The following is a 26,843-nucleotide window of genomic DNA, read 5'->3' on the forward strand; positions in this document are numbered from 1 at the left end:
ATGTTTATAGTAATGGTTTTCATTATCTGAGAAAATCTCTTTTAAAAGTAAAAGCTATTTTTGTCATTTAGCAGACGCTCTCCAGAGCGACTTACAGTAAGTAGTGAGTACTTACATTTTTCTACTGGTCCCCTGTAGGAATAAAACCCACAACCCTGGTGTTGCAAGAGCTATGCTCTACCAACTGAGAAACACGGGACCAGTCATTTCACTCGTATGACAAATAATCCAACTGTATACAGATAAAACTTTATTTTAAAAAATGGACACCTTTCCCTTTGGCAGTATTGTCACAGAAACAACATTCACTATATCTACATTCATTACCTGACAAGATAAGTTAAGACAAGCAAAACTATGATAAAAAAAAGAGAACACACTTCTGGGTTGAGGTCCTAGTTGTCTGGAAGAGACCTCCTTCCTGCCACTCCAGGGTCGTGTCCAGTAGGGCACACAGTGGCAAAACGTTTTGCAACAGAAAACTAAGATATGTGCTCTTTCTGGATAAGTTCGGGTAGTAGGCCTAAGTTCCCCCCTTTTCACTCCATTCCAAAACATTTTCTCCCTACTGAACACAACCCAGGCTGCAGAGTCCACTGTCCCCACTCCACGAGAAGAAACCTTCATTCATGAGTCTCTATTATCATAAATATATAGTTAAAAGTGGTTATCCTGAGATCCTTCACTTAGGTGTACACTGCCATAGCACAGTCAGCACTCTATATTCAACATGTCCACTCCACTTAGGTCATCAATGGTCTCCAGTGCAGTATGACTCATGTCCTGTCAGGTTCAGCTAGTACTGGTGCTAGTACTTCCTGCTTGACCCAGAGTCTATAGGTAGATTGGTAGGGTCTATACGTTTGTTAATAGCATCTATGGGTGGATAGACTGGCGGGGGGCGGGTCAACGTCTAGTGAAAGCTTCAGTTCTGCTTAAGGTCAGGGGTCGAAGGTTAGGGGTCAACTGAATGCCCAGTGCTGGTTGAGGTCAGCTGCTTTACAGTCGTCCATCACTATCTGGCCCCCTTTCAGGAGTAAGCACTTTCCACTTGGTGGGTTCTTGAGGAGATTCTCCTAGAGAGGGCAGAGGGTTAAAAAAAACATGTACTGCAGTGGGATAACACTGGGTCTGCTGTGGACAGTTCAGATCTAGAGCAATAACTTCTCTTGTGCGTTGTGAAAGATCGTTAACAGATAGTTACCTAAACAGATTAAATGTACTTCATTGCATATTTCATCAGTCACACATGCTTTACAAAAGCACTCTTTAAGAGTCTAAAAAATGTCTCCCAGCAGATCTAGAAATGTGTATGCGTGTGTGATATACAGTGCCTTCGGAAAGTATTCAGACCCCTTCACTTTTTCCACATTTTGTTACGTTACAGCCTTATTCTAAAATGGAATAAATTGGGGGAAAAAATCATAATCTACACACAATGCCCATTAATGACAAAGTGAAAACAGGTTTTCTAGAAATAAAATACCTTGTTTACTAAAGTATTCAGATCATTTGCTATGAAACTCGAAATTGAGCTCAGGTGAATCCTGTTGCCATTGGTCATCCTTCAGAATTCAAAAGGCACTCGCACATCTGAGCAATCTTTTTTTGCAGGTGCATGGCAACAGTTGAACAAGATTAAGGAAAAAGGAAACCGCACAGTGCCCTTGATAGTATCACTGATCTTTAATAAGCTTACGTATTGGCTTCATGGCCTTTGTCAGATCTTGAGTTTAAAAAAATGTTGCAACCGTATGTAGACCTAGCCCCACCCACATCCATTCCACACATCGAAAGTGGTTGGAGGCGAAGGAAAAACAAATAAATGCTACCAAATATAACAATATGCTGTTCATAAATATTTGAATAAAGTGTGTAAATAAGACATATTAAACACACCTGTAAAACCACAATGAGGACATAGCAAGTTTTCATTAATCATTGGGTACATCGTAAGAAAAACATCAGAGTGAATAAAGGGTCTGAATAATTATGCAAATTCGATTTTTATTTTAATACATTTGCAAAAAATACTAAAAAACAGTTTTTGCTTTGTCATTATGGGTATTGATGATGAGGGGGAAAAAAACAATTTAATAAGGCTGTAACGTAAAAAAATGTGGAAAAAGTGAAGGGGTCTGAATACTTTCTGAATGCACTGCATATGCGTGCGTGCATGCTTGTCCAGGTGATGCTTCCTTACCTCTGTAAAGAGCCACTCCTGTTGTGGGGCCACACTAGTCCCTATTCCTTTTAGTGTACAGAGCTCAATCTTAACCTGGTCGGGCTGGGAGTTGGCCTGTAGACACAGCTGCTTCCCTATGTTGTGACGCAGTTCCTTATGAGACGTGTACTCAAAGTACTGGGGAAACAGCAGGAGAGATAAGCATATGTAATCAAACATCACTGTCATATGGTGCTGGGGACTTATTATTGAAGATCGTCTGGGTTCACTTGAAAAATAGATGTCAATCTCAATGTGATTTAAATAAAAGCTAAACAAAAACTTTGCCTATAAACCTGAATATGGAATTCCAAAAATTGACTGAACATACTGTTGTTGAATGCGTATCAATATCAGAATATCCCTCCACACAACCATAGAGTACAGCGGAGGCTGGTGAGAGGAGCTATAGGAGTGCAGCCCATTGTAAGTCAAACATGCGTTTTCCATAAGTTTGATACCGTTCCATTTATTCCATGCCATTACAAATGAGACAGTCCTCCTACATATCCTCCCAACAGCCTCCTCTGACAGTGTGAGTGAATGTACAGTACCTGGTTACCCCCCATATTGTGGCACGTGTACATGATCAGTGGCTTCCCTCCTTCATTTTTCTCTCCCACATCCAGACAGCTCTGAGCACCAGAGTTCTTAATCTGCGCGCACACACATTTAACAATGAACACTTATGCATCGCCATCATGTACAGTACTTTCCTAGTCACACTTTATGTAGATGCTCTACAGATGGTCATACTATCAACAAACCATCTGTCGATAAGCAATTGCTTGCTAAGGTTACGGTTAGGTTTAGAATAACGGGTTGGGTCAGTGTTAAGTTTAGGGTTAGTAGATATTTATTTGAAATGTTACTTATAGAGCATCTATAGATGGACTATCCAAAAAAAAAAGTGTTACCTCAAATACTTGTAGCATTTGTTTTGGCCTGCCTGGCTAAACCCTGCATTTAATGAGCAGGATTTGTACTTTTGAGACATTTTTATTATTTTCATGGCAACAAGCAAGCTCAATCATGCACAGCTAAAGAATTTCAAAATATTTAAAATAGTACTTGAAACCAGGTCTGATAGTTTGTACACCTGAATGGAACAAAACGTACCGCTCCGAACTTGGTAGGGGTGAGGTCTGGCACGAACGCCTCGGGGTAAATAGTATTCAGATACCAGGTGAAGTTCTTACACTGCAGCCTTTCCCTCAGATTCACACGCTCCGAGATGTCACCAAATCCTTTCTGCAACACACACAGAGTAGTGGAAAGGAGTGAGACTGGAACAAGTGACTTGCTCAATCCTGTGCACTGATAGTTAACTTTAAAGTAACTGTCCAGTGAAAATCTGACATTTCTCTAACTCATACCCAAATAATGTTGTTGACTCGTCCGATACTTGTATTTGTTGCCAACGCATACATTTGAGAAATATATATATATATAAAAATAATAATTTAAAAAAAAACACTTTAAAAACCCCCACATCAAATTTGTATCTCAAACAGACCATTAAAAAACATTTCCTCAGAGTATGATGTCATAATCCTGAGGAGGATGAGCTGGCCAATCAGCGGTTTACTTGGTGAATATTTAATCAAATCAAAATCAAATCAAATTTTATTTGTCACATACATATGGTTAGCAGATGTTAATGCGAGTGTAGCGAAATGCTTGTGCTTCCAGTTCCGACAATGCAGTAATAACCAACAAGTAATCTAACTAACAATTCCAAAACTAATTTCTTATACACAGTGTAAGGGGATAAAGAATATGTACATAAAGATATGAATGAGTGATGGTGCAGAGCAGCATAGGCAAGATACAGTAGATGGTATCGAGTACAGTATATACATATGAGATGAGTATGTAAACAAAGTGGCTTAGTTAAAGTGGCTAGTGATACATGTATTACATAAGGATGCAGTAGATGATAGAGTACAGTATATACGTATACATATGAGATGAATAATGTAGGGTATGTAAACATTATATTAGGTAGCATTGTTTAAAGTGGCTAGTGATATATTTTACATCCTTTCCCATCAATTCCCATTATTGAAGTGGCTGGAGTTGAGTCAGTGTGTTGGCAGCAGCCACTCAATGTTAGTGGTTGCTGTTTAACAGTCTGATGGCCTTGAGATAGAAGCTGTTTTTCAGTCTCTCGGTCCCAGCTTTGATGCACCTGTACTGACCTCGCCTTCTGGATGATAGCGGGGTGAACAGGCAGTGGCTCGGGTGGGTGTTGTCCTTAATGATCTTTATGGCCTTCCTGTAACATCGGGTGGTGTAGGTGTCCTGGAGGGCAGGTAGTTTGCCCCCGGTGATACGCTGTGCAGACCTCACTACCCTCTGGAGTGCCTTACGGTTGTGGGCGGAGCAGTTGCCGTACCAGGCGGTGATACAGCCCGCCAGGATGCTCTCGATTGTGCATCTGTAATGACCGGTATACACCTACACCATTCTGTTGTTGGGGTACGTCCACACTATTCCAACATAGAAAAGCTGCTTTTCAACATACTTAAATTACCATTTCTTGTAAGGAAAACTATTATTTCATTCATATTATAAGTAATTAAATGTCATATTTCATAGAAAGACTCATCTGGAAAGACTGGACAGTTATTTTAACCCCATATAATGCTAGTCATGTCAAATCAAAAAGTATTGGTCGTATACATTTTTTTTTTTTTTACCTTTATTTAACCAGGCAAGTCAGTTAAGAACACATTCTTATTTTCAATGACGGCCTGGGAACAACGGGTTAACTGCCTGTTCAGGGGCAGAACGACAGATTTGTACCTTGTCAGCTCGGGGGTTTGAACTCGCAACCTTCCAGTTACTAGTCCAACGCTCTAACCACTAGGCTACACTGCCGCCCACATAGATTTGCAGATGTTATCACAGGTGCAGCGAAATGCCTGTGTTTCAAGCTCCAACAGTGCAATAATGTCTAGAAAAAAAAACACACAAAAAACAATGCCACAGATGTCTGAAGTTTTGAGGGAGTATGCAGTTGGCATGCTGACTGCAGGAATGTCCACCAGAGTTGTTGACAGAGCATTGAATATTAATTTCTCTATCATAAGCCACCTCCAACATTGTTTTAGAGAATTTGGCAGTACGTCCAACTGGTTTTACAACCGCAGACCATGTGCATGGGGTCATGTGGGCGAGCGGTTTGCTGATGAAGAAGTGGTGAACAGAGTGCCCCATGGTGGTGGTGGTGGGGGGGGTTATGGTATGGGCAGGCATAAGCTACGGACAATGAACACAATTGCATTTTATCCATGGTAATTTGAATACACAGAGATACTGTGACGAGATCCGGATGCCCATTATGAGGGCCATTTTTTAAAAAGGTATCTGTGACCAACAGATGCATATCTGTATTCCCAGTCATGTGAAATCCATAGAAATCCATGACTGATTTCCTTATAAGAACTGTAACTCAGTAAAATCTTAGAAATTGTTGCAGGTTGTGTTTATATTTTTGTTCAGTATGTAATGGATATACATATAATGGTGTGTAAAGACATTATGGACAGTATATGAATAGAAAAAGGTGTGCATAACAGTAGTTACATAGAATGAGCCATATACATACAAAGTGGGTAAAACGTTATTTAAACATGATTAAAAGTGACCAGCGTTCAATGACTATGTACATAGGGCAGTAGTCTCTAAGGTGCAGGGTAGAGTACCAGGTGGTAGCCGGCTAGAACAGTGACTAAGGCTAGTGGTGACTGTTTAACAGTTTGATGGCCTGGAGATAGAAGCTGTCTCTCGGTCCCAGCTTTGATGCAGCTGTACTGTCTCTGCCTTCTAGATGGTGGCGGGGTGAACAGGCCTTGGCTCGGGTGCTTGATGATCTTCTTGTCCTTCCTGTGACACCGGGTGCTGTAGATGTCCAGTGATGCATTAGGCTGACCACACCACCCTCTGGAGAGCCCTACGTTTGCGGACGGTGCAATTGCTGTACCAGGCGGTGATACAGCCCAACAGGATGCTCTCGATGGTGCATCTGTAGAAGTTTGTGAGGGTCTTAGGGGCCAAGCCAAATTTCTTCAGCCTCCTGAGGTTGAAGAGGTGCTGTTGCTCCTTCTTCACCACGCTGTCTTGTGTGAAGGGACAATTTCAGGTAGTCAGTGATGTGCACGCCGAGGAACTTCAAGCTTTTGATCCTCTCCACTGTGACCCAGTCAATGTGGATGGGGGCGTGCTCTCTGTGCTGTCCACAATCAGTGTTTTGTTAAGGGAGAGGTTATTTTCCTGGCGCCACTCCGTCAGGGCTATCACTTCCTCCCTGTAGGCGGTCTCATCATTGTTGGTAATCAGGCCTACCACCGTTGTTGTCAATAAACTTGATGATTGAGTTGAGTTGGAGACATGCATGGCAACGGAGGGGGCTGAGCACGCTCCCATGTGGGGGGCCCTGTGTTATAGGGATCAGCGTGGCACAAGTGTTGCTGCCTCCAGTATATAGACACTCATAAGAACATATTTATTGTAGTTTAGCCTATTCCAGATAAATAATAATATCTTATAATAAACAGATTGCAGTATGCGCAGGCCGACACATTTTGCACAGTAGTGTGTTGTCTAACAGTTAGCCTTCATTCAGCTTTTCCTTCTGTGTCAAACAAATGTGAGATTACCAAGTATGGCAACACAAGATTATCTACAATTATTATGGAACTTGGAGTGAACGAAAACATGCCATGGGCTTAACCCTGTTCTCTCACCACTTGTTACATTTTAGCAGCGTTCTGGTTGCGTCGGTTGTAGATGTTTAATGCACAGCACTATATCTAACAGTACAGTATATGAAACTGAGTTGATTGAGAACATAAGCCTACCTCCTTGGCCATCTTGGCAGCGTTACTGTTGCGTCGGTAGTAGATGTGTTTGTAGTCATCCATCCAGACCTCTGCGAGTCGTACCTGGTTCCTTGTGATGACCTCAGTACCTTTAGGGAAGGTGTGGGGTGACTTGGTACGGAACACGTGACCCACCACGGAACACGGAATGATCTCCAGCTGGCCGCCACACTGCCACACCTAGGAGAAGGTTTATTGAAGTTAGCTGGCTAACTTAGTGACCTGCTTTGTCAATGGAGGCACAAGGACACCGATTATTCACTGTTGAATTGTATTGATGACATTCTGTGAACAGTGTGATTCTGTAGCAGCTGACAAAGTTAGACAAAGTTGCTTTGACTTCCTACAAGCATTTTGGGCTGGTGTTTACAGGACATTTGGTGCTGTCTGATTAGGATATATAGGGCCTGTCTCCAAGAGGCCAGATAGACATTTTCTCCACTTCTATGCTGAGTGGGGTCTCCTTGTTGCAACTTGTAATAAACCAGATTTTGATTAACTTTACCTACGGCTGTGCTTGTTTTTATTCACCCGGAAATTCCTACTACAGATACACATGCTCACAAAAAACAGGTTAACAGGATTCCTAAGACCTTTTCTGAGATGCTTTGTAGATACAGGCCCAGAGCCATATACAACATCGAGGTCACATGACACCATTCAACCAATTGAATTTAGGACAACACCCTGTCGTTCTCAACTAACATCAAGGCGGTGGCCCGTTCCTGTAGGTTCATGCTCTACAACATCCGCAGAGTACGACCCTGCCTCACACAGGAAGCGGCGCAGGTCCTAATCCAGGCACTTGTCATCTCCCGTCTGGATTACTGCAACTCGCTGTTGGCTGGGCTCCCTGCCTGTGCCATTAAACCCCTACAACTCATCCAGAACGCCGCAGCCCGTCTGGTGTTCAACCTTCCCAAGTTCTCTCACGTCACCCCGCTCCTCCGCTCTCTCCACTGGCTTCCAGTTGAAGCTCGCATCCGCTACAAGACCATGGTGCTTGCCTACGGAGCTGTGAGGGGAACGGCACCGCAGTACCTCCAGGCTCTGATCAGGCCCTACACCCAAACAAGGGCACTGCGTTCATCCACCTCTGGCCTGCTCGCCTCCCTACCACTGAGGAAGTACAGTTCCCGCTCAGCCCAGTCAAAACTGTTCGCTGCTCTGGCCCCCCAATGGTGGAACAAACTCCCTCACGACGCCAGGACAGCGGAGTCAATCACCACCTTCCGGAGACACCTGAAACCCCACCTCTTTAAGGAATACCTAGGATAGGATAAAGTAATCCTTCTCACCCCCCCTTAAATGATTTAGATGCACTATTGTAAAGTGGCTGTTCCACTGGATGTCATAAGGTGAATTCACCAATTTGTAAGTCGCTCTGGATAAGAGCGTCTGCCGCCAAATGACTTAAATGTAAATGTAATGTAAATGGTAATAATCAACTGAATGACTTTGAGAGAAACCATAATCAGCAAACTCTCTATATATGGCTCTGTTTAAGACTAGCTGTCATGTCTTGTTATGTCTGTTCCTGTCCTTTCTCTTCACTCTGTCTCTCTCTGCTGGTCTTTTTAGGTTACCTTCTCTGTCTCTCATTCTTCAGCTGTTCTACATCTCCCCTAACTAGCTCATTCACTCTTTCTCACCTGTTCTCTCTTCCCCCTCTGATTAGGTCTCTATTTCTCTCTCTGTTCCTGCTACTTTCAGTGTCTGATTCTCGTTTGTGTTTTTCATGCCAGAAGCAAGCTGTCGTCTCGTTTGCTTCCACCTTGTCCTATCCTGTCGGAGTCTGCCTGGCAGGTGCATCCTGCATTATACTAACGTTCTTTTTGTTCCTTTGACAACGTTGGAAGAGGATTTATGCCATTCCTGTTTTTTCATTAAAGAACTCTGTTTTCTGTTAAAACCGCTTTTGGGTCTTCACTCAAGTACATAACAGAAGAATCAGACCAAGAATGGACCCAGCGGCTCCGGACCCTTTTCACTCCGCCGTCGAGATCCAGGGAGCGATGCTAGGCAGACACGAGGAGGAATTGTCTGCTGCTCGACATGCCGTTGAGACCCTGGCCGTCCAAGTCTCCGACCTCACAAGACGGGTTCACCAACTCCACCTCGATCCACCGCCCACTTCCAGGGTTTCCGAGTCTCCGGAGCCCAGGATCAACAACCCGCCCTGTTACTCTGGGGAGCCCACTGAGTGCCGCTCATTCCTCACTCAGTGTGATGTGGTGTTCTCTCTCCAGCCCAACACTTACTCCAGGAGCGCAGCCCGCATCGCCTACGTCATTTCTCTCCTTACCGGACGGGCGCGTGAGTGGGGCACGGCAATCTGGGAGGCGAGGGCTGAGTGTATTAACCAGTTTCAGGACTTTAAGGAGGAGATGATACGGGTTTTTGACCGTTCTGTTTTTGGGGAGGAGGCTTCCAGGGCCCTGTCTTCCCTATGTCAGGGGAATCGATCCATAACGGATTATTCTATTGAGTTTCGCACTCTCGCTGCCTCTAGTGACTGGAACGAGCCGGCTTTGCTCGCTCGTTTTCTGGAGGGTCTCCTCGTCGAGGTTAAGGATGAGATCCTCTCCCGGGAGGTTCCTTCCAGTCTGGACTCCTTAATAGCCCTCGCTATTCGCATAGAGCGACGGTTTGATCTTCGTCGCCGAGCTCGTGGAAAGGAGCTCGCGTTCTCCGTTGCTCCCCTCTCCACATCACTGCCACCTGCCGCATCACTGCCACCCTCCTCCGCCGGCTCGGATGCTGAGCCTATGCAGCTGGGGGTATCCGCATCTCGGCCAAGGAGAAGGAACGGAGAATCACCATCGCCTCTGTCTCTACTGCGGCTCCGCTGGTCATTTTGTCACCTCATGTCCAGTAAAAGCCAGAGCTCATCAGTAAGAGGAGGGCTACTGGTGAGCGCAACTACTCAGGCCTCTCCTTCTGGATCACGCACTACCTTTCCGGTCCATCTCCGCTGGCCCGGTTCATCTGCTTCCTGCAGTGCCTTGATAGACTCTGGGGCGGAGGGCTGTTTTATGGACGAGACCTGGGCTCGGGAACATGACATTCCTCTCAGACAGTTAGGGGAGCCCACGGCCTTGTTCGCTTTAGATGGTAGTTCTCTCCCCAAGATTCAGCGTGAGACGCTGCCTTTAACCCTCACTGTCTCTGGTAATCATAGCGAAACCATTTCTTTTTTAATTTTTCGTTCACCTTTTACACCTGTTGTTTTGGGTCATCCCTGGCTAGTGCGCCATAACCCTTCTATTAATTGGTCTAGTAATACTATCCTATCCTGGAATGTTTCTTGTCATGTGACCTGTTTAATGTCTGCTATCCCTCCTGTTTCCTCTGTCTCTTCTTCACAGGAGGAGCCTGGCGATTTGACAGGGGTGCCGGAGGAGTATCACGATCTGCGCACGGTGTTCAGTCGTTCCAAGGCCACTTCTCTCCCTCCACACCGGTCGTATGACTGTAGTATTGATCTCCTTCCGGGAACTACTCCCCCCCGGGGTAGATTATACTCTCTGTCGGCTCCCGAACGTAAGGCTCTCGAGGCCGGTACCATAGTCTCCTCCTCCTCTCCCGCCGGAGCGGGGTTTTTTTTTGTTCAGAAGAAGGACGGGTCCCTGCGCCCATGCGTGGATTATCGAGGGCTGAATGACATAACAGTTAAGAATCGTTATCCGCTTCCTCTTATGTCTTCAGCCTTCGAGATCCTGCAGGGAGCCAGGTTTTTCACCAAATTGGACCTTCGTAACGCCTACCATCTCGTGCGCATCAGGGAGGGGGACGAGTGGAAGATGCGTTTAACACTCCGTTAGGGCACTTTGAATACCGGGTTCTTCCTTTCGGCCTCGTTAACGCTCCAGCTGTCTTTCAGGCACTAGTTAACGACGTCCTGAGAGACATGCTGAACATTTTTGTTTTCGTTTACATGGACGATATCCTGATTTTTTCACCGTCTCTCTCGATTCATGTTCAGCACGTGCGACGCGTCCTCCAGCGCCTTTTGGAGAACTGTCTTTATGTGAAGGCTGAGAAGTGCACTTTTCATGCCGCCTCTGTCCCTTTTCTCGGTTCCGTTATTTCCGCTGAGGGCATTAAGATGGATCCCGCTAAGGTCCAGGCTGTCATTGATTGGCCCGTTCCTAAGTCACGCGTCGAGCTGCAGCGCTTTCTGGGCTTCGCTAATTTCTATCGTCGTTTCATCCGTAATTTCGGTCAGGTGGCAGCTCCCCTCACAGCCCTTACTTCTGTTAAGACGTGCTTTAAGTGGTCCGTTTCCGCCCAGGGAGCTTTTGATCTTCTTAAGAATCGTTTTACATCCGCACCTATTCTTGTTACACCTGACATCTCTAGTCAGTTTGTTGTTGAGGTTGACGCGTCAGAGGTGGGCGTGGGAGCCATTCTTTCTCAGCTCTCTCTCTGACGGCAAGGTCCATCCTTGCGCGTTTTTCTCTCATCGCTTATCGCCGTCAGAACGTAACTATGATGTTGGTAATCGCGAACTGCTCGCCATCCGCTTAGCCCTAGGCGAATGGCGACAGTGGTTGGAGGGGGCGACCGTTCCTTTTGTCGTTTGGACTGACCATAGGAACCTTGAGTACATCCGTTCAGCCAAACGACTTAATGCGCGTCAGGCTCGTTGGGCTCTGTTTTTCGCTCGTTTCGAGTTTGTTATTTCTTATCGTCCGGGCTCAAAAAACACCAAGCCTGATGCTTTATCTCGTCTCTTCAGTTCTTCTGAGGTCTCCACCGACCCCGAGGGGATTCTCCCTGAGGGGCGTGTTGTCGGGTTGACTGTCTGGGGAATTGAGAGGCAGGTAAAGCAAGCACTCGCTCACACTCCGTCGCCGCGAGCTTGTCCTAGGAACCTTCTGTTCGTTCCCGTTCCTACTCGTCCGGCCGTTCTTCAGTGGGCCCACTCTGCCAAGTTAGCCGGCCACCCCGGCGTTCGGGGTACGCTCCTTCCATTCGCCAGCGTTTCTGGTGGCCCACTCGGGAACGTGACGCGTCGATTTGTCGCCGCTTGTTCGGTCTGCGCGCAGACTAAATCTGGGAACTCTCCTCCTGCCGGCCGTCTCAGACCGCTTCCCATTCCCTCTCGACCGTGGTCTCACATCGCTTTAGATTTTATCACCGGACTGCCTTCATCAGCGGGGAAGACAGTTATTCTTACGGTTGTCGATAGATTCTCTAAGGCGGCTCATTTCATTCCTCTCGCTAAGCTCCCTTCTGCTAAGGAGACGGCTCAGATCATTATCGAGAATGTTTTCCGAATTCATGGCCTTCCGTCTGACGTCGTTTCCGACAGAGGTCCGCAGTTCACGTCTCAATTTTGGAGGGAGTTTTGCCGTTTGATTGGGGCTTCCGTCAGTCTCTCGTCCGGCTTTCATCCCCAGTCTAACGGTCAAGCCGAACGGGCCAATCAGACTGTTGGTCGCATTTTACGCAGTCTTTCTTTTCGTAACCCTGCGTCTTGGTCAGAACAGCTCCCCTGGGCAGAGTACGCCCACAACTCGCTTCCCTCGTCTGCTACCGGTCTATCTCCTTTTCAGAGTAGCCTCGGGTACCAGCCTCCGCTGTTCTCATCTCAGCTCGCCGAGTCCTGCGTCCCCTCCGCTCAGGCTTTTGTCCAGCGTTGCGAGCGCACCTGGAAGGGGGTCAGGTCGGCACTTTGCCGTAATAGGGCGCAGACTGTGAGGGCCGCTAATAAGCGTAGGACCAAGAGTCCTAGATATTGTTGCGGTCAGAGAGTATGGCTCTCCACTCAGAACCTTCCCCTTAAGACAGCTTCTCGCAAGTTGGCCCCGCGGTTCATTGGTCCGTTCCGTATTTCTCAGGTCATTAATCCTGTCGCAGTGCGACTTCTTCTCCGCGCTATCTTCGTCGCGTTCACCCGGTCTTCCATGTCTCCTGTGTTAAGCCCGTTCTTCGCGCCCCCGCTCGTCCCTCCCCCCATCCTTGTCGAGGGCGCACCCATCTACAGGTTTCGTAAGATTTTGGACATGCGCCCTCGGGGGCCGTGGTCATCAGTACCTAGTGGATTGGGAGGGGTACGGTCCTGAGGAGAGGAGTTGGGTTCCCTCTCGGGACGTGCTGGACCGTTCGCTGATCGATGATTTCCTCCGTTGCCGCCAGGTTTCCTCCTCGAGTGCGCCAGGAGGCGCTCGGTGAGTGGGGGGGTACTGTCATGTCTTGTTATGTCTGTTCCTGTCCTTTCTCTTCACTCTGTCTCTCTCTGCTGGTCTTTTTAGGTTACCTTCTCTGTCTCTCATTCTTCAGCTGTTCTACATCTCCCCTAACTAGCTCATTCACTCTTTCTCACCTGTTCTCTCTTCCCCCTCTGATTAGGTCTCTATTTCTCTCTCTGTTCCTGCTACTTTCAGTGTCTGATTCTCGTTTGTGTTTTTCATGCCAGAAGCAAGCTGTCGTCTCGTTTGCTTCCACCTTGTCCTATCCTGTCGGAGTCTGCCTGGCAGGTGCATCCTGCATTATACTAACGTTCTTTTTGTTCCTTTGACAACGTTGGAAGAGGATTTATGCCATTCCTGTTTTTTCATTAAAGAACTCTGTTTTCTGTTAAAACCGCTTTTGGGTCTTCACTCAAGTACATAACACTAGCTTTAGTATTTGATAGATATTCCTTAGATATAGATATAATAACATTGTTAGAGGAAAGAGGGAAACTAACCCTAAAGGACATCTCCACATTCTCACCCCCCCAGATCTCCATCTTGTCATCGTACGTTCCAATGTGTTCAAAGTACTTCTTGGAGATGGAGAAGAGACCACCGGCAAACGTTGGAGTTCTGAATGAACAGATATGCAGAGGTGAATCCAGATACTAGATGTCCAATGCAACATTATGGAATATACATAGTCTGATTGCCGAGTAGTGATCTGATACATATTTCAAGTACAGAATATAACATATGCTGAATTGTAAGATGAAATTTTTTTTTGAATATATTGCAAACAACTTCAACAATCACAGCACTATATTCACTACACATACTCTACCCGAAGGACCTCTCCACTAGCTGTCGGAAGGCAATGTACTCTATGAAACATGTTAGGTGGGTCCTTAGCCCTTACTTGACGGGGTAGGTCTCGTCTTTGCGTCTGTTGCTCTCATGCTCGGGGATGCCTTCCCAGCCAAAGCTGAGGCTCCAGTCAAAGTTCCCTCTGTTGCGGGCCTTAGCGGTGGCTACAGGCTTGTTGAAGGTAAAGTCATTCAGGTTGATGGTAGTGATCTCTGGGCTGACCACGGCTGTTGGCTCCTCCACGATACGAGCCAGCAGGGGCTCCAGCCAGCCATGGAAACACTCACCTGGGGACGGGAGAGGAGGGTAGAGTTCAGCAGGTGTAAAAAGTTTTCAAAGTACAAGAAGTCGGTAGTTGGCAGTTGGCAAACATTGTGAAGCATTACAGATTGAGATACAATGAATGGAGCTTAGTTGGCAAACATTGCGGAGTTCAGTTGGCAAACATTTGTGGAGCTGACACCACTCCCAATTCTACACAACAGAAATTCCTGTCTATTCTACACAATACTTTTCTATGTGAACATTGTGTAACTCTGCATCCTCCTGGCCTCAACAGACCCCCAGGATGAGTCCTGAGCATTCTGTCAATGATATGTAATCTGTGTTCACAATTGTCTGACACCATAACATTATGCAAACGCCCTTGCCGGGATGACCCTGGGAATTCACAGTATTTGTGTATGTTTTTGTATACGTCTTATACATCACTGCAAAGCCTTTATCTCCAGTACATTAGTATCTATTGCCTTTCGTCTGTATGTATAGCCCCTCGTCACTCCACTACATTGCATATCTCTAAGCATACGTGAGTGGAATGTGGTCATACATCTAGTTCTAGCAGGGAAACCTGAAGAGCAGGTTTCAACTGTTCACTGCTTTAAAAAAGAACCGCAGGTAGTAAATCTGTTCTAAACATTTATGCAAATAAAGTTGTAACACAATGGTTGTAATTGGATTGATCACTTGGGAAACATTTTACCCACTCCACCTATCCTTCCTTGTGGTATAGCAAAAAGGGATGAGGGGGTCAACAAGGAGTTAGTTGTGTTGCTCTGGCCTTGTGAGCTAGCTAGTCACAGTGCATCAATCCATCTCCTATCGTATTGTTTGTGCTTTTGAACAGAAAGTACAGTAAAGGTACAGTAGGAGATGGAGAAGGTTGAGTCAAAGGGCAGAGGGCTGTATTCAAAACCATATAGACTCTGGCATACATCTGTGCCATAGGCCAACATACATTCTTTCCTAGATGGCTAGCTAGTCACATTGTGCATCCAGAAAGTTAGGTCTCTCCCTGGGCCCCCGAGTATTAATGAATGAATCCATCCATCCCTTGTGGGCTAGTTACTGAAAGTGAGCATTCAGGAAAGTGAGTATATTTCTCTGTGTCCTCCTGGCCCCTAGGAGCTTGGCTGTTATCAGGCACTCATTTATTCATCCATCGTGGGCTAGCTACTCACAGTGAGCATCCAGGAAGGTGAGTATCTCTCCCAGGGCTCCCCGGGCCCCCAGGAGCCTGGCAGTGATCAGGCCCTTCCTCTCCTGCTGTCTCACCACCTTCACTATCTTTAGCTGCTTCACATAGTCATCCAGCCGAGTCCCCAGGTGTTCTGGTAGAAAGGAGAAAACACATACCTTTTATGACATTCTTTTCTTAAGGTGAGCTGGAGTATCGGAGGGAATCGCTTAAAGGGATAGTTCACCTAAATTACATTGGTTTCCTAACCCTATAAGCAGTCTATGGACAATGTATGATCCTTGCTTTTGGTTTTGTTCACCTGGCCACGCTTTCAAATCAAAATTGAATTGTTTGTATTTGTGGCACAATCCAATGCAAGTCAATGGTAGCATTTTTGTTCTTCATGTACAAACCTATAAGTAACTTAATTCAGTTATACAATCCATTTTCTTAAACCTAAGGATGATTTGGACATTAAGAGAGGAAATGCTAATATGGGTACCATTGACTTGCATTGGATTGTGTCACAAATTCTAAACAACATTTGAAACAGTGGTCAGGTAAACCACAACAAAGCATTGATTACAGTCATACCTTGACCATAGACAGATTACAGGGTAATGAAACCAATATATGTCATTTTGTAATTTGGGTGAACTATGTAAAAACTAGACGACATCAATTAAACACAAACACAAAACTTCATGTTTAGTTAGGAATGTGTCTGGCTCTTCAGGTAATACAACATTATTTTCATCAGGTGAGGGTGGAGCGGTTAATGACAGGAGGTCAAGGCCAGCATCGCTAGGTAACTGACTAACAGAAAGCAGGGGTGTGTTCAGTGACATGTACATAGGAATGTAATGAATAGAACTGACACAATTCTCAATACTGCCAGACAGTCATCTGTTCTACATAATACATTGCTTTCTAAACGTGATGGGACAGGACGGTAACTATAGTATTCTCTCTGGTATGCAATCTGGTTTCCGCTCAGGTTATGGATGTGTCACTGCAACCTTAAAGGTCCTCAATGATGTCACCATTGCCCTTGATTCTAAGCAATGTTGTGCTGCTATTTTTATTGACTTGGCCAAAGCTTTAGATATGGTAGACTATTCTATTCTTGTGGGCCGGCTAAGGAGTATTGGTGTCTCTGAGGGGTCTTTGGCCTGGTTTGCTAACTACCTCTCTCAAGGAGTGCAGTGTATAAAGTCAGACAATCTGCTATCTCAGCCACTGCCTGTCACCAAGGGAGTACCCCAAGGCTCAATCCTAGGCCCCACGGTCTTCTCAATTTACATCAACAACATAGCTCAGGCAGTAGGAAGCTCTCATCCATTTATATGCAGATAATATAGTCTTATACTCAGCTGGCCCCTCCCCGGATTTTGTGTTAACTGCTCTACAATAAAGCTTTCTTAGTGTCCAACAAGCTTTCTCTACCCTTAACCTTGTTCTGAACATCTCAAAAACAAATGTCACATAATTTATATATTGGCAGGTAAGGAATATTCTGTTAAATGTCCCCAAAGCACACACATCCCTGGGTCGCTCGTCTTTTTATATCGCTGCAGCTAGCGACTGGAACGACCTGCAACAGACACTCAAACTGACAGTTTTATCTCAGTATCTGCATTCAAAGACTCCATCATGGACACTCTAACTGGCAGTTGTGGCTGCGTTGCGTGATGTATTGTTGTCTCTACCTTCTTGCCCTTTGTGCTGTTGTCTGTGCCCAATAATGTTTGTAACATGTTTTGTGCTCCTACCATGTTGTTATGTTGTGTTGCTACCATGCTGTGTTGTCATGTGTTGCTGCCTTGCTATGTTGTCATCTTAGGTCTCTCTTTATGCAGTGTTGTGTTCTCTCTCTTGTTGTGATGTGTGTTTTGTCCTATATATATTAGTTTGATTTACATTTAATCCCAGCCCCCGTCCCCACAGGAGGCCCTTTGCCTTTTGGTAGGCCATCATTATAAATAAGAATTTGTTCTTAACTGACTTGCCTAGTTAAATAAATGTTAAATCCCCCCCCTCCCCCACATACACACTAACACACACTAACACACACACACACACACACACGTCCAGTTATATTTAGAACAGACAAGACCATAGAGGTCTGAAATTGTGTCACAAGTTTCAGTTTAGCATTAATAACACACACTGTGTGCAATTCACTGGCCACAACAGACATCACACGTCTTCCACAGCATATTTTTTTAAACCATGTGATAATGCAGCTAGCTAGTATACAGCCGATTGTTAGAACACAGCGAGAGATTAAACCAAACTATATGGCCAGGAGGTTCCAAGGTCCAGAAGTAGATATTGAACTAGGTGTCAAAGCACATCCTCTTTTAGTCTTGATTAGTGAAGCGAGGCCAATGCAATTTCTTGTTTATTTCAACAGTACCCTTAGTTTCAGAATGACTGACGAAACGTTTCGCTGTTGGTGTGCCCTAATGTACAGTTCCCCTTTGCTTTTCCCTTAGCCCATGGTTAGTATCAGGCTCCATTACCTAGACTGGGCTGCGTCACTGCCTGGTATGGCAACTGCTAGGCATCTGACTGTAAGGCGCTACAGAAGGTGGTGTGTAAGGTCCAGTACATCACTGGGGCCAAGCTTCCTGCCATCCAGGACATATATAATAGGCGGAGTCAGAGGAAAGCCCATAAAATTGTCAGAGACTCCAGTCACCCAAGTCATAGACTGTTTTCTCTGCAACCGCACGGCAAGCGGTACCGGAGCGCCAAGTGTAGGACCAAAAGGCTCCTTAACAGCTTCTACCCCCAAAACACAAGACTGCTGAACAGACTATACCCCCCTCCATTTGTTTTGTACACTGCTACTCGCTGTTTATTATCTATGCATAGTCACTTCACCCCTACCTACATGTACAAATTACCTCAACTAACCTGTACCTCCGCACACTGACTAGGTACCGGTACCCCCTGTATATGGCCTCGTTATTGTTATTTCATTGTGTTACTTTTTATAATTTTTTACTTTAGTTTATTTGGTAAATATTTTCAACTCTTCTTGAACTGCACTGTTGGTTAAGGGCTTGTAAGTAATAATATCACGGTAAGGTCTACACTTGTTGTATTCGGCGCATGTTTACCTCCCTAATCTTACTACATTTGCACATACTGGGTAGATTTTCCTATTGTGTTATTAACTGTACGTTTGTTTATCCCATGTGTAACTCTGTTGTTTGTGTCGCACTGCTTTGCTTTATCTTGGCCAGGTCTGGCCCAACTGGCCTACCTGGTTAAATAAAGGTCAAATAAAATTTAAAAAAAGTGTCAAATAAAGTTTGATTTGACTTTATTTAGAGTCATCATGCCCACGGTAGCCATAGAAATATTCAAGTCCAATGATGCCACAATGGGTTGACTGGTGGCCATTTTGAGTGAACCCATAGGATTTCTTTTCTCTGTATTTTATTTTCTCTTCACCTGCGGTGCTGGCGTCATCCACCATGATGATCTCAGTGAGCAGGGCGGCAGGGGAGGTGTGGAGGACACTGTAGACGGTACGCAGCAGGGTGGACCAGGCCTCGTTGTGGAACACTATGATTACACTGGTGGTGGGGAGAGGAGGGCAGTGGCGGAACTTACGCTCCACACACCTGGGAAGCAAAGGAAGAGCAAGACACTGTTCGTCATAAAAAGGAAAAACTGTCAATACTATCTGCCCTGTGTTTGATTTCACATGTGGGGTGTTTGTGTCTACGTAGATGCCCTAGCCTTACAATATATAAAGAGCATCCCTTAGCAAATATTAGTACGTAAACCAAACTGATTGTGCTTTTCATGGCTATCAAGTTTTTGAAATGTTGATTAAATAAAAAGAAACACCTGCAGCAATACAGTAGTAAACAATAGAGAATCTTGCTAATCTAGGACAAGTCTATTGAAAATGCATCTTTGAACAAGACTAGGAAACCACCCCCAAGAATAATACGCCAGCCATCCCTCAACCCTCCTTTCATCACCATGGTTACAGTTAAGACCGAAGCTTTAGGGTGCATCCCAATAATATTTTGTTTCTCCTTAAAATGTGCACTCATTCACTACTTCCCACAAATCTAAAAGCATTAGATTGGTATAGGCATGGGCCAGTGGTAGCTTCCACCATGTTCATTATACCCGTCATTTCCTTTCAAAAACAGTGAATAAGCGCACCTTGTAGGATGAAGGAGAGATAATTGGGACATAGTCTTACTCTGGTGGCCGGGTGTCGTCTCCTAGGCTACGGCTGAGGGAGATCCTGTCGGAGGAGAACTGGTTGAAACAGTTAACAGTCATCCCCTTTTCCTTCTCTTTCTCCTCCTCTGGTGTCATGTTCTTTTTGTCGTAGCCCCTCCCATCGGCCCCAGGCCCTTGGGGGTCCTGTGGGGGCCTCTCCAGGGCCGGCTTCAGCTCTGCCTGACTGTAGTGACCTGGAGGACAGTGGCGGTCTGGGGTGGCCTGCTGCTCCTCTATTGAAGGAGGCTGGGGAGCTCCGATCTGGAATCCCAGGTTATTGTTTCTTTATTTTATCATTTTATTTAGATTTCTTGTATACTTAACAAAAATATAAAACGGAACATGTAAAGTGTTGGTCCCATGTTTCATGAGCTGAAATAAAAGATCCCAGAAATGTTACAAATGCACAAAAAGCTTATTTCTCTTTATTTTTTATCTACACATGTCCAGTTCTTCCATGGCCTACATACTCAGACATGTCACTAATTGAGCATATTTGGGATGCTCTGGATCGAGGTGTATGACAGCTTGTTCCAGTTCCCGACAATATCCATTGAAGAGTGAGACAACATTCCACAATAAACAGCCTGATCAAATCTATGCGAAGGAGATGTGTCGCGCTGCATGAGGCAAATGGTGGTTACACACCAGATACTGACTGGTTTTCTGATCCACCCCCCTTACTTATTATTTGTTTTGAAGGTATCTGAGACCAACAGATGCATATCTGTATTCCCAGTCATGTGAGATCCATAGATCAAGGCCTAATGAATTTATTTCAATTCACTGATTCCCTTATATGAAATGTAACTCAGTAAAATCTTTGAAATTGTTGAATTTTGCATTTATTTTCTTGATCAGTGTATAATTATATAACAAACAAAAACCATAAAGGCTGTTCATTAACCCCCCCTCCCCCCATTCTACTCCCCCCCAACCCACCCACCCACCAAAAGGACCCATACAGCTGTACCTGGAAGCCTAGGTTGTTGACTGCTCCTCGAACCATCACCAGCACCCGATCCTTGCGTTCCACCAGATCCTGAAACCAGGGGTCCTGGGCAGAGTGGGAGCCGGAGCCCACATCCTTCTGTAGGACCACCAGGACCACCATGAACAGAGTTCCCCCAGCCAGGGCCAGCTTCAGGGGGGATAAGCGCCGACGCAGGAACAGACGCATGGTGGGTCACAATTCAAAATGGCCACCCCTGAGAGAGCGAGATAAAAGAGAGTTCAGTGTTTCCCCTATATTAAATTTATGCAGCGGCACAACTCTCTATTGATAGGGTTAGCTACACTTTCAGGATTACAAGCTAGCTAGTTACCTTGGAGGATTTTTTTGTACATATCTTCCTTAGATTCTTATCAGCTAGGGTAAAAACTATGGTGGAAAATTATTTAGGGGATATCAATGTTTTGACCCTTGTTGAAACACTCTTCCCAAAACCAATTAGTCTTTTCAATGTGTAAACTGATTTTTTTTAAACTGCGGTGCTTTGTGGTTTATGTTGTAAATGTTTGAAACTGTATGCTGCTTTTTTTTGGCTAGGTCTCTCTTGCAAAATAGGTTTTGAGACTAACCTGGTAAAATAAAATGTCATCCTGGAAGTGTAGTCAACCCTATTACTAGACGTATGTTATAATTGTTAGTTAAGATACAGTAACGTAATGCTAGCTAAATAACTTTTGGGTTTAATATAGAATTGGCCGGTGATGTCATTTAGATTAAGGGATCCTAGGGGAAACACTGGAGTTATAAATTAACTGGAGGCATTACATAGTAATTAATAGCAGTGAAGAGCTGGAATATGAGACTATAATTGTCTTAAATAGACACTGGACTCAAACCCGTTTCGGTATAGAACAAAACAAACAGAAAACAGACTCAAATACTTTCTTTACCTGATGCAAAGGTGAATCTATGGAGACTAAGGAGACATTTTAAAATGCAGTTCTACCCAAAACCAGATGACTATAATAACTACATGCCAAATGTCAAAAGATGTGATCCACTCAGCTCTTCTAAACCAGCATGTACAGTCACAGTGTACCTAGCCACTCCCATAACACTTCTCTGCTGTCATAGCTACTCTCCCTCCGTCTCCCTCCCGCTCTCCTGAGTAGAGGTGGAGCCCCAGAGGAATAGCCTCACACACACACACACACACACACATACAGAGGGAGCAAAGTGAAAGAACAAACAGAACACACCTCTCGGTAAACAACTTGGAATATTGCACCTGTATTCACCTTCTCTAGCCAAGAACACACCCGTCATATACCCACCTGTTCCACTCCTTCCCGGATGCACATGTCAACAGGTTGGCCTTCCCCTGTTGGCTGACTTAGCAGCACCCACATTCACATTAATGAATGCCACCTTACATAGACACAAACACCAGTAGAATGAGTATGACTGGAATGATAACAAACACACCGGACATATTTCGCTCCACAACTAGCCTGAGTCCCAGATCTGTGTCCCACTCATTAGCGCACATTGAAGTAAAATGTATCAAAACATTTCGCAACAGAAAACTAAAACAAGCGTTTCTCATTTCTTAAGTTCAGGTGGTCCCTCCCCATGTCGGCCCTTTCACGTCCAGTTAGTTCTTTGTGAACACAACCCAGTTTGTGCTGTCATGTGAACTCCATTACGGTCATTCAATGGAGTTGGACTCACGTCACAAAACAGATCTGGGACTCAGGCTATTTAACAATGACCTGCTTTATTAAGAGGGATATCAAATCACAATAAATGATACCCTTAGGTGAACACTGCTTAGGGCCTCAAACTCTTAGTTTGTCATCATTAATTTAAGCCAGTCCTCTCAAGGAAATCCTACCTCCTTCATAATTGATCAAAGACACTCTCATGCTTCCAGAGCCCAACAATGGGCACACAGTGCACTCTCCTTGACTCAAATGTCATCTTAAGTTGACAACCTGTTTGGCTTGTTCCTATACTGGGAACAGACATTGGTAATGTGTAGAAAGGAAGACTGGCAGGTGAGAGGCTTGCTGCCTCAACTCTTTCTAGTTCTACCATATGATATGGAAAATGTTTTCAGAAGAACTTTGAATTAAATGCCTGCCCTTCAATTAAACATTTAATTAATGTATAATAATGCCATCAAAAAAAAAGTCCAATGCAGCCCTTTTTTTATCTCAATATAAAATCATTTATTGGTAACAACTAAGTATCTTACTGCAATTGTTTTCAATTAAAATGCTCAAAAAAGAAACGTAATAGCTTCTTAGCAAAGAGCAATTTCTGAAAGCAAGAATTTTACTAGGACTGCCTGGGAGTGGTCTGAGCAGGTAGGGGAAAACTGAAAACTAGCTATTATTGGCAGAAAGGTTTGGAAGTCTATTTCTTATTGGTCTATTAACTAATTACCAGGCAGGTCAAAACTCCATCCCACCAAAACAGGCTGACATTTCAGGCGGTCTTTTCAGACAGCTCTTACACTAATTCGGGCATGATCATGTTTCACAATATTATTCTAACCTCACTGTTTATTGATTTATATAACACAGGAAAATAACATTTGACTGCACTGGGCCTTTAATATTTTGTTGAAAAGTTTATCGACAAACATTTCTATTTGCTAATAATGGATGGAATTTGTACCATAACAATACTCCACTTCAAAGTATTCCCTTTATGGCTATCAGTGAATGCAATGCTAAATATAATTTCACTATGCAGTGAGAATAGGAGGGCCACCCATAAAACTGGTTTACCAGGTGGAGTGACTGATATTTGTGCATTGAACTTTCTCACTCATTTCACGATTCATTAAGGACTATACATAATCACGGTAGCATCCACATTAATGTAGAAGTGTTAAGAAACATTCTATTGTTATTTACATAAAAACAAAAGTGACTCAAATGACAAATACATTATTTACCATTCATTTCTATTGGGCACAAAATAATCTGAAACAATCCAAAGAAACAGCAAATGCAGCTAACACATTTCTAGAGTCACAAGCTTGATGTAGGCATTGCGTGCTATGAATATTGGACCAAATACTTAACTTACTACTACTTTAATACACATACTGTATAATTGAATTTGTCCCAAAACTTTTGATCCCCTAAAATGGGGGGACAATGTACAAAAAGTGATGTACTTTCTAAGCGGATGAAAATACCCTCAAATTAAAGCTGACAGTCTGCACTTTAACCTCATAGTCATTGTATCATTTAAAATCCAAAAGTGCTGCCCCAATACTTTTGGAGCTCACTGTATAAGGTCCTTGGACCTTAAAGAGTAATGGTAGGACATGACGTATGAGTACAATCTTGGGCTAGACAGAAACTACAGAGAGACACGAAGTGAACATCAAAACCGCAGCAATGTAACACTACTAAACTAAATAGGATTTTGAAAGTAACTAACTACCGATTAATGGAAGGCAATGTATACCCCGAACAGAACTCCAATGAATTCAATTTCCAAGGAAAACGTTGTAGTTTTTAAACGGTCCGTGCCAAAGCGGTTCCTTGGGACTTTAGGGTAGGGACGTCCCAAGGACGCTCATTCCTTGAAACCACTGGCCGTTTTTAAAAAGGTTGCCTCATCAACTAAGAAGATCAGCTCGAGCGTGTAACATGATGCAATTTAACAGGAAATTGTTTGTGACAAAAATATCAGGAAGTATGAGAGTATGGCCGATTAGAAATGACTACAGTTAGTAAATATAAAAAGTGTTAAAATGCAGGTGTCCCTTTGATTTACACAATGACAAAAATAACTAGTGTATGACAGATCAGAATCATAACATGTCACGATCTTTATCGTGTATCTCAATTGATTTATCTTGATATCCAGTGCCTCACAGGAAATTACAGATAGTTATATGAAAACGCAAAGGCTACATTGTTGCAATATAAATTCACCCTATCTAGTGCAACAAGAAATAACACAATTCCTGAAAAGATACAAGAGGCGCAAAGATGCGTTGTCTTCTTACCTGGGAAACTGTTCACAAATTTGAAGACTGCCTTGCTGTGTCTTTGCGACGCTCTTTATTTAGTAACGCGAAGGCGCTAGATGGACGTAAATATTAACTTCAAAAGCCTTTTACCAAGCGCAAAAAGGTGATGTATATACTAATGATGTATATATATATATACACCATAGAGCGCCACCATCGCGGCTTCCCCTTTGAACGTAACAGGTGACATTGCTTGAAAGTATTAACTGCAGTCTCCAGGGTCCTAAAGAGAACCTGTTCGGTCCGACCATTTCAAACAAACATCCCACTGGTCACAGACATAACTTCAACGTCTGTTCCACGTTGGTTCAACATAATTTCATTGAAATGACGTGGAAACAACGTTGATTCAACCAGTGTTGTCCTAGTGGGATGGGCTTCTCGTTTTTTTTGCCACCAGGAATATAATATAACATTTGGAGCAGAGATTAATTTAACTCCACATCAAAATCACTCTGATTTTCAAGACAATTTAATTTGCTTTTGTCAATGGGAAAAATGATTCACATTGTATAATTAATGCTCAGCACAGCCTAAGTTAACACAACCATTACCTCAACAGAGTTACATTATTCATGTCAAGAAAGTAAATACCATCTCCACGACCGCTGTCTTGAAACCGTAGAGGGATTTATTCAGAGTGGCAACCTATTTCCTACATGGTGCAATACTTTTGACCAGAGCCCACAGGGTTAAGTGTCCATAAGTGTCCATATAGGGAACAGGATACCATTTGGGATGCAACCCTCAGATATTGAGAAGATACTCTCAAAAAGACACATGCTGGGCTCCATCTATCAGATATAGTCAGAAATCAAAATTTTGATTAGAGGCTATTGATTGTCAAGTTGTCAAGTTGCTTGTGCAAATATGACATCCCAGGAACAACACAATACCAAAACCACGCCCATGTCTCAAATAGCACCCGATTCAATATGAAGTGCACAACTTTTGAACAGAGCCCAATGGACACGGGTCAAAAGTAGTGCACTGTACAAGGGAATAGGGTACCATTTCGGACGCAACTAATGTGATATTTAATGTCTAAAATTCAATTGTTAAACAAATTGCTTATGTGGTCTGTCAAAATTATAAATAAATACAAATGGAAACAATTTATTATTTGAAAAAAGAACAAGAGACAAAAGTGAAAGTGTGGTCTTTCACTTCCCTCCAGTGGTGCTAGCTAGGTACTTCCGTATGGTGTGTTGAGAACAGAGAAATTGATAGAGATCATCAATTGGAAATAACTTGTTTCTGCTTGGAAATTACCATTGAGGACTTGCATACTTTTAAATTAGTCAACAGGGTTGGACTTCCTATGGGTTAAGGAGGTCATCAGGAGGGATCAGCCGATGAATTATACTCGTGCGGGTTGTCCCGAAGCCACTCCTGCATTGTCTTGGCTGTGTGCTTAGGGTTGTTCTGCTGTTGGAAGGTTAACCTTCTCCCCAGTCTGAGGTCCTGAGCGCTCCGGAGCAGGTTTTCATCAAGGATCTCTCTGTACTTTGCTCTGTTCATTTTTCCCTCGATCCTGATGAGTCTCCCTGTCCCTGCCTCTGAAAAACATCCCCACAGTATGATGCTGCCAAGACCATGCTTCACCATAGGGATGGTGCCAGGTTTCCTCAAGATGTGACGCTTGGCATCAAGGCCAAAGAGTTCAATCTTGGTTTCATCAGACCATAGAATCTTGTTGGTCATAGAGTTCTTTAGGTGCCTTTTGGCAAACTCCAAGCGGGCTGTCATGCGCCTTTTACAGAGGAGTGGCTTCCGTCTGGCAACTCTACCATAAAGGCCTGATTGGTGGAGAGCTGCAGAGATGGTTGTCCTACTTGAAAGCTGTCCCATCTCAACATAGGAACTCTGGAGCTCTGTCAGACTATCGGGTTATTGGTCATCTCCCTGACCAAGGCCCCTCTCCTCCGATCGCTCAGTTTGGCCGGGTGGCTTTCGAGT

General features: G+C 44.2%; 1 protein-coding gene across 4 annotated transcripts; it reads right to left on the reverse strand.

Annotated features, from left to right (window-relative positions):
• Positions 1-227: 227 nt before the first annotated feature.
• galnt6 (UDP-N-acetyl-alpha-D-galactosamine:polypeptide N-acetylgalactosaminyltransferase 6 (GalNAc-T6)) lies at positions 228-25,560 on the reverse strand. 4 transcript variants are annotated; one of them, XM_064957649.1, is made up of 12 exons: positions 25,479-25,560; positions 20,849-21,083; positions 19,853-20,136; positions 19,084-19,256; positions 15,620-15,769; positions 14,212-14,446; positions 13,808-13,925; positions 7,090-7,290; positions 3,344-3,475; positions 2,779-2,880; positions 2,204-2,362; positions 228-1,076 (listed from the first exon to the last, which is right to left on the reverse strand). In XM_064957649.1, exons 2-12 carry the CDS (start codon positions 21,053-21,055, stop codon positions 963-965), a joined length of 1,875 nt encoding a protein of 624 aa, XP_064813721.1. In that variant the 5' UTR covers positions 21,056-21,083; positions 25,479-25,560; the 3' UTR covers positions 228-962. The 4 variants fall into 4 exon arrangements, with proteins under 4 accessions (XP_064813721.1, XP_064813723.1, XP_064813720.1 ...); XM_064957651.1 differs by lacking the exon at positions 25,479-25,560 and adding an exon at positions 25,439-25,462; XM_064957648.1 differs by lacking the exon at positions 25,479-25,560 and adding an exon at positions 24,861-25,225.
• Between the last annotated feature and the right edge of the window lie 1,283 nt (positions 25,561-26,843).

This window comes from Oncorhynchus masou, chromosome 33 (genome assembly GCF_036934945.1).
Source record: "Oncorhynchus masou masou isolate Uvic2021 chromosome 33, UVic_Omas_1.1, whole genome shotgun sequence".
Classification (NCBI taxonomy): domain Eukaryota; kingdom Metazoa; phylum Chordata; class Actinopteri; order Salmoniformes; family Salmonidae; genus Oncorhynchus; species Oncorhynchus masou.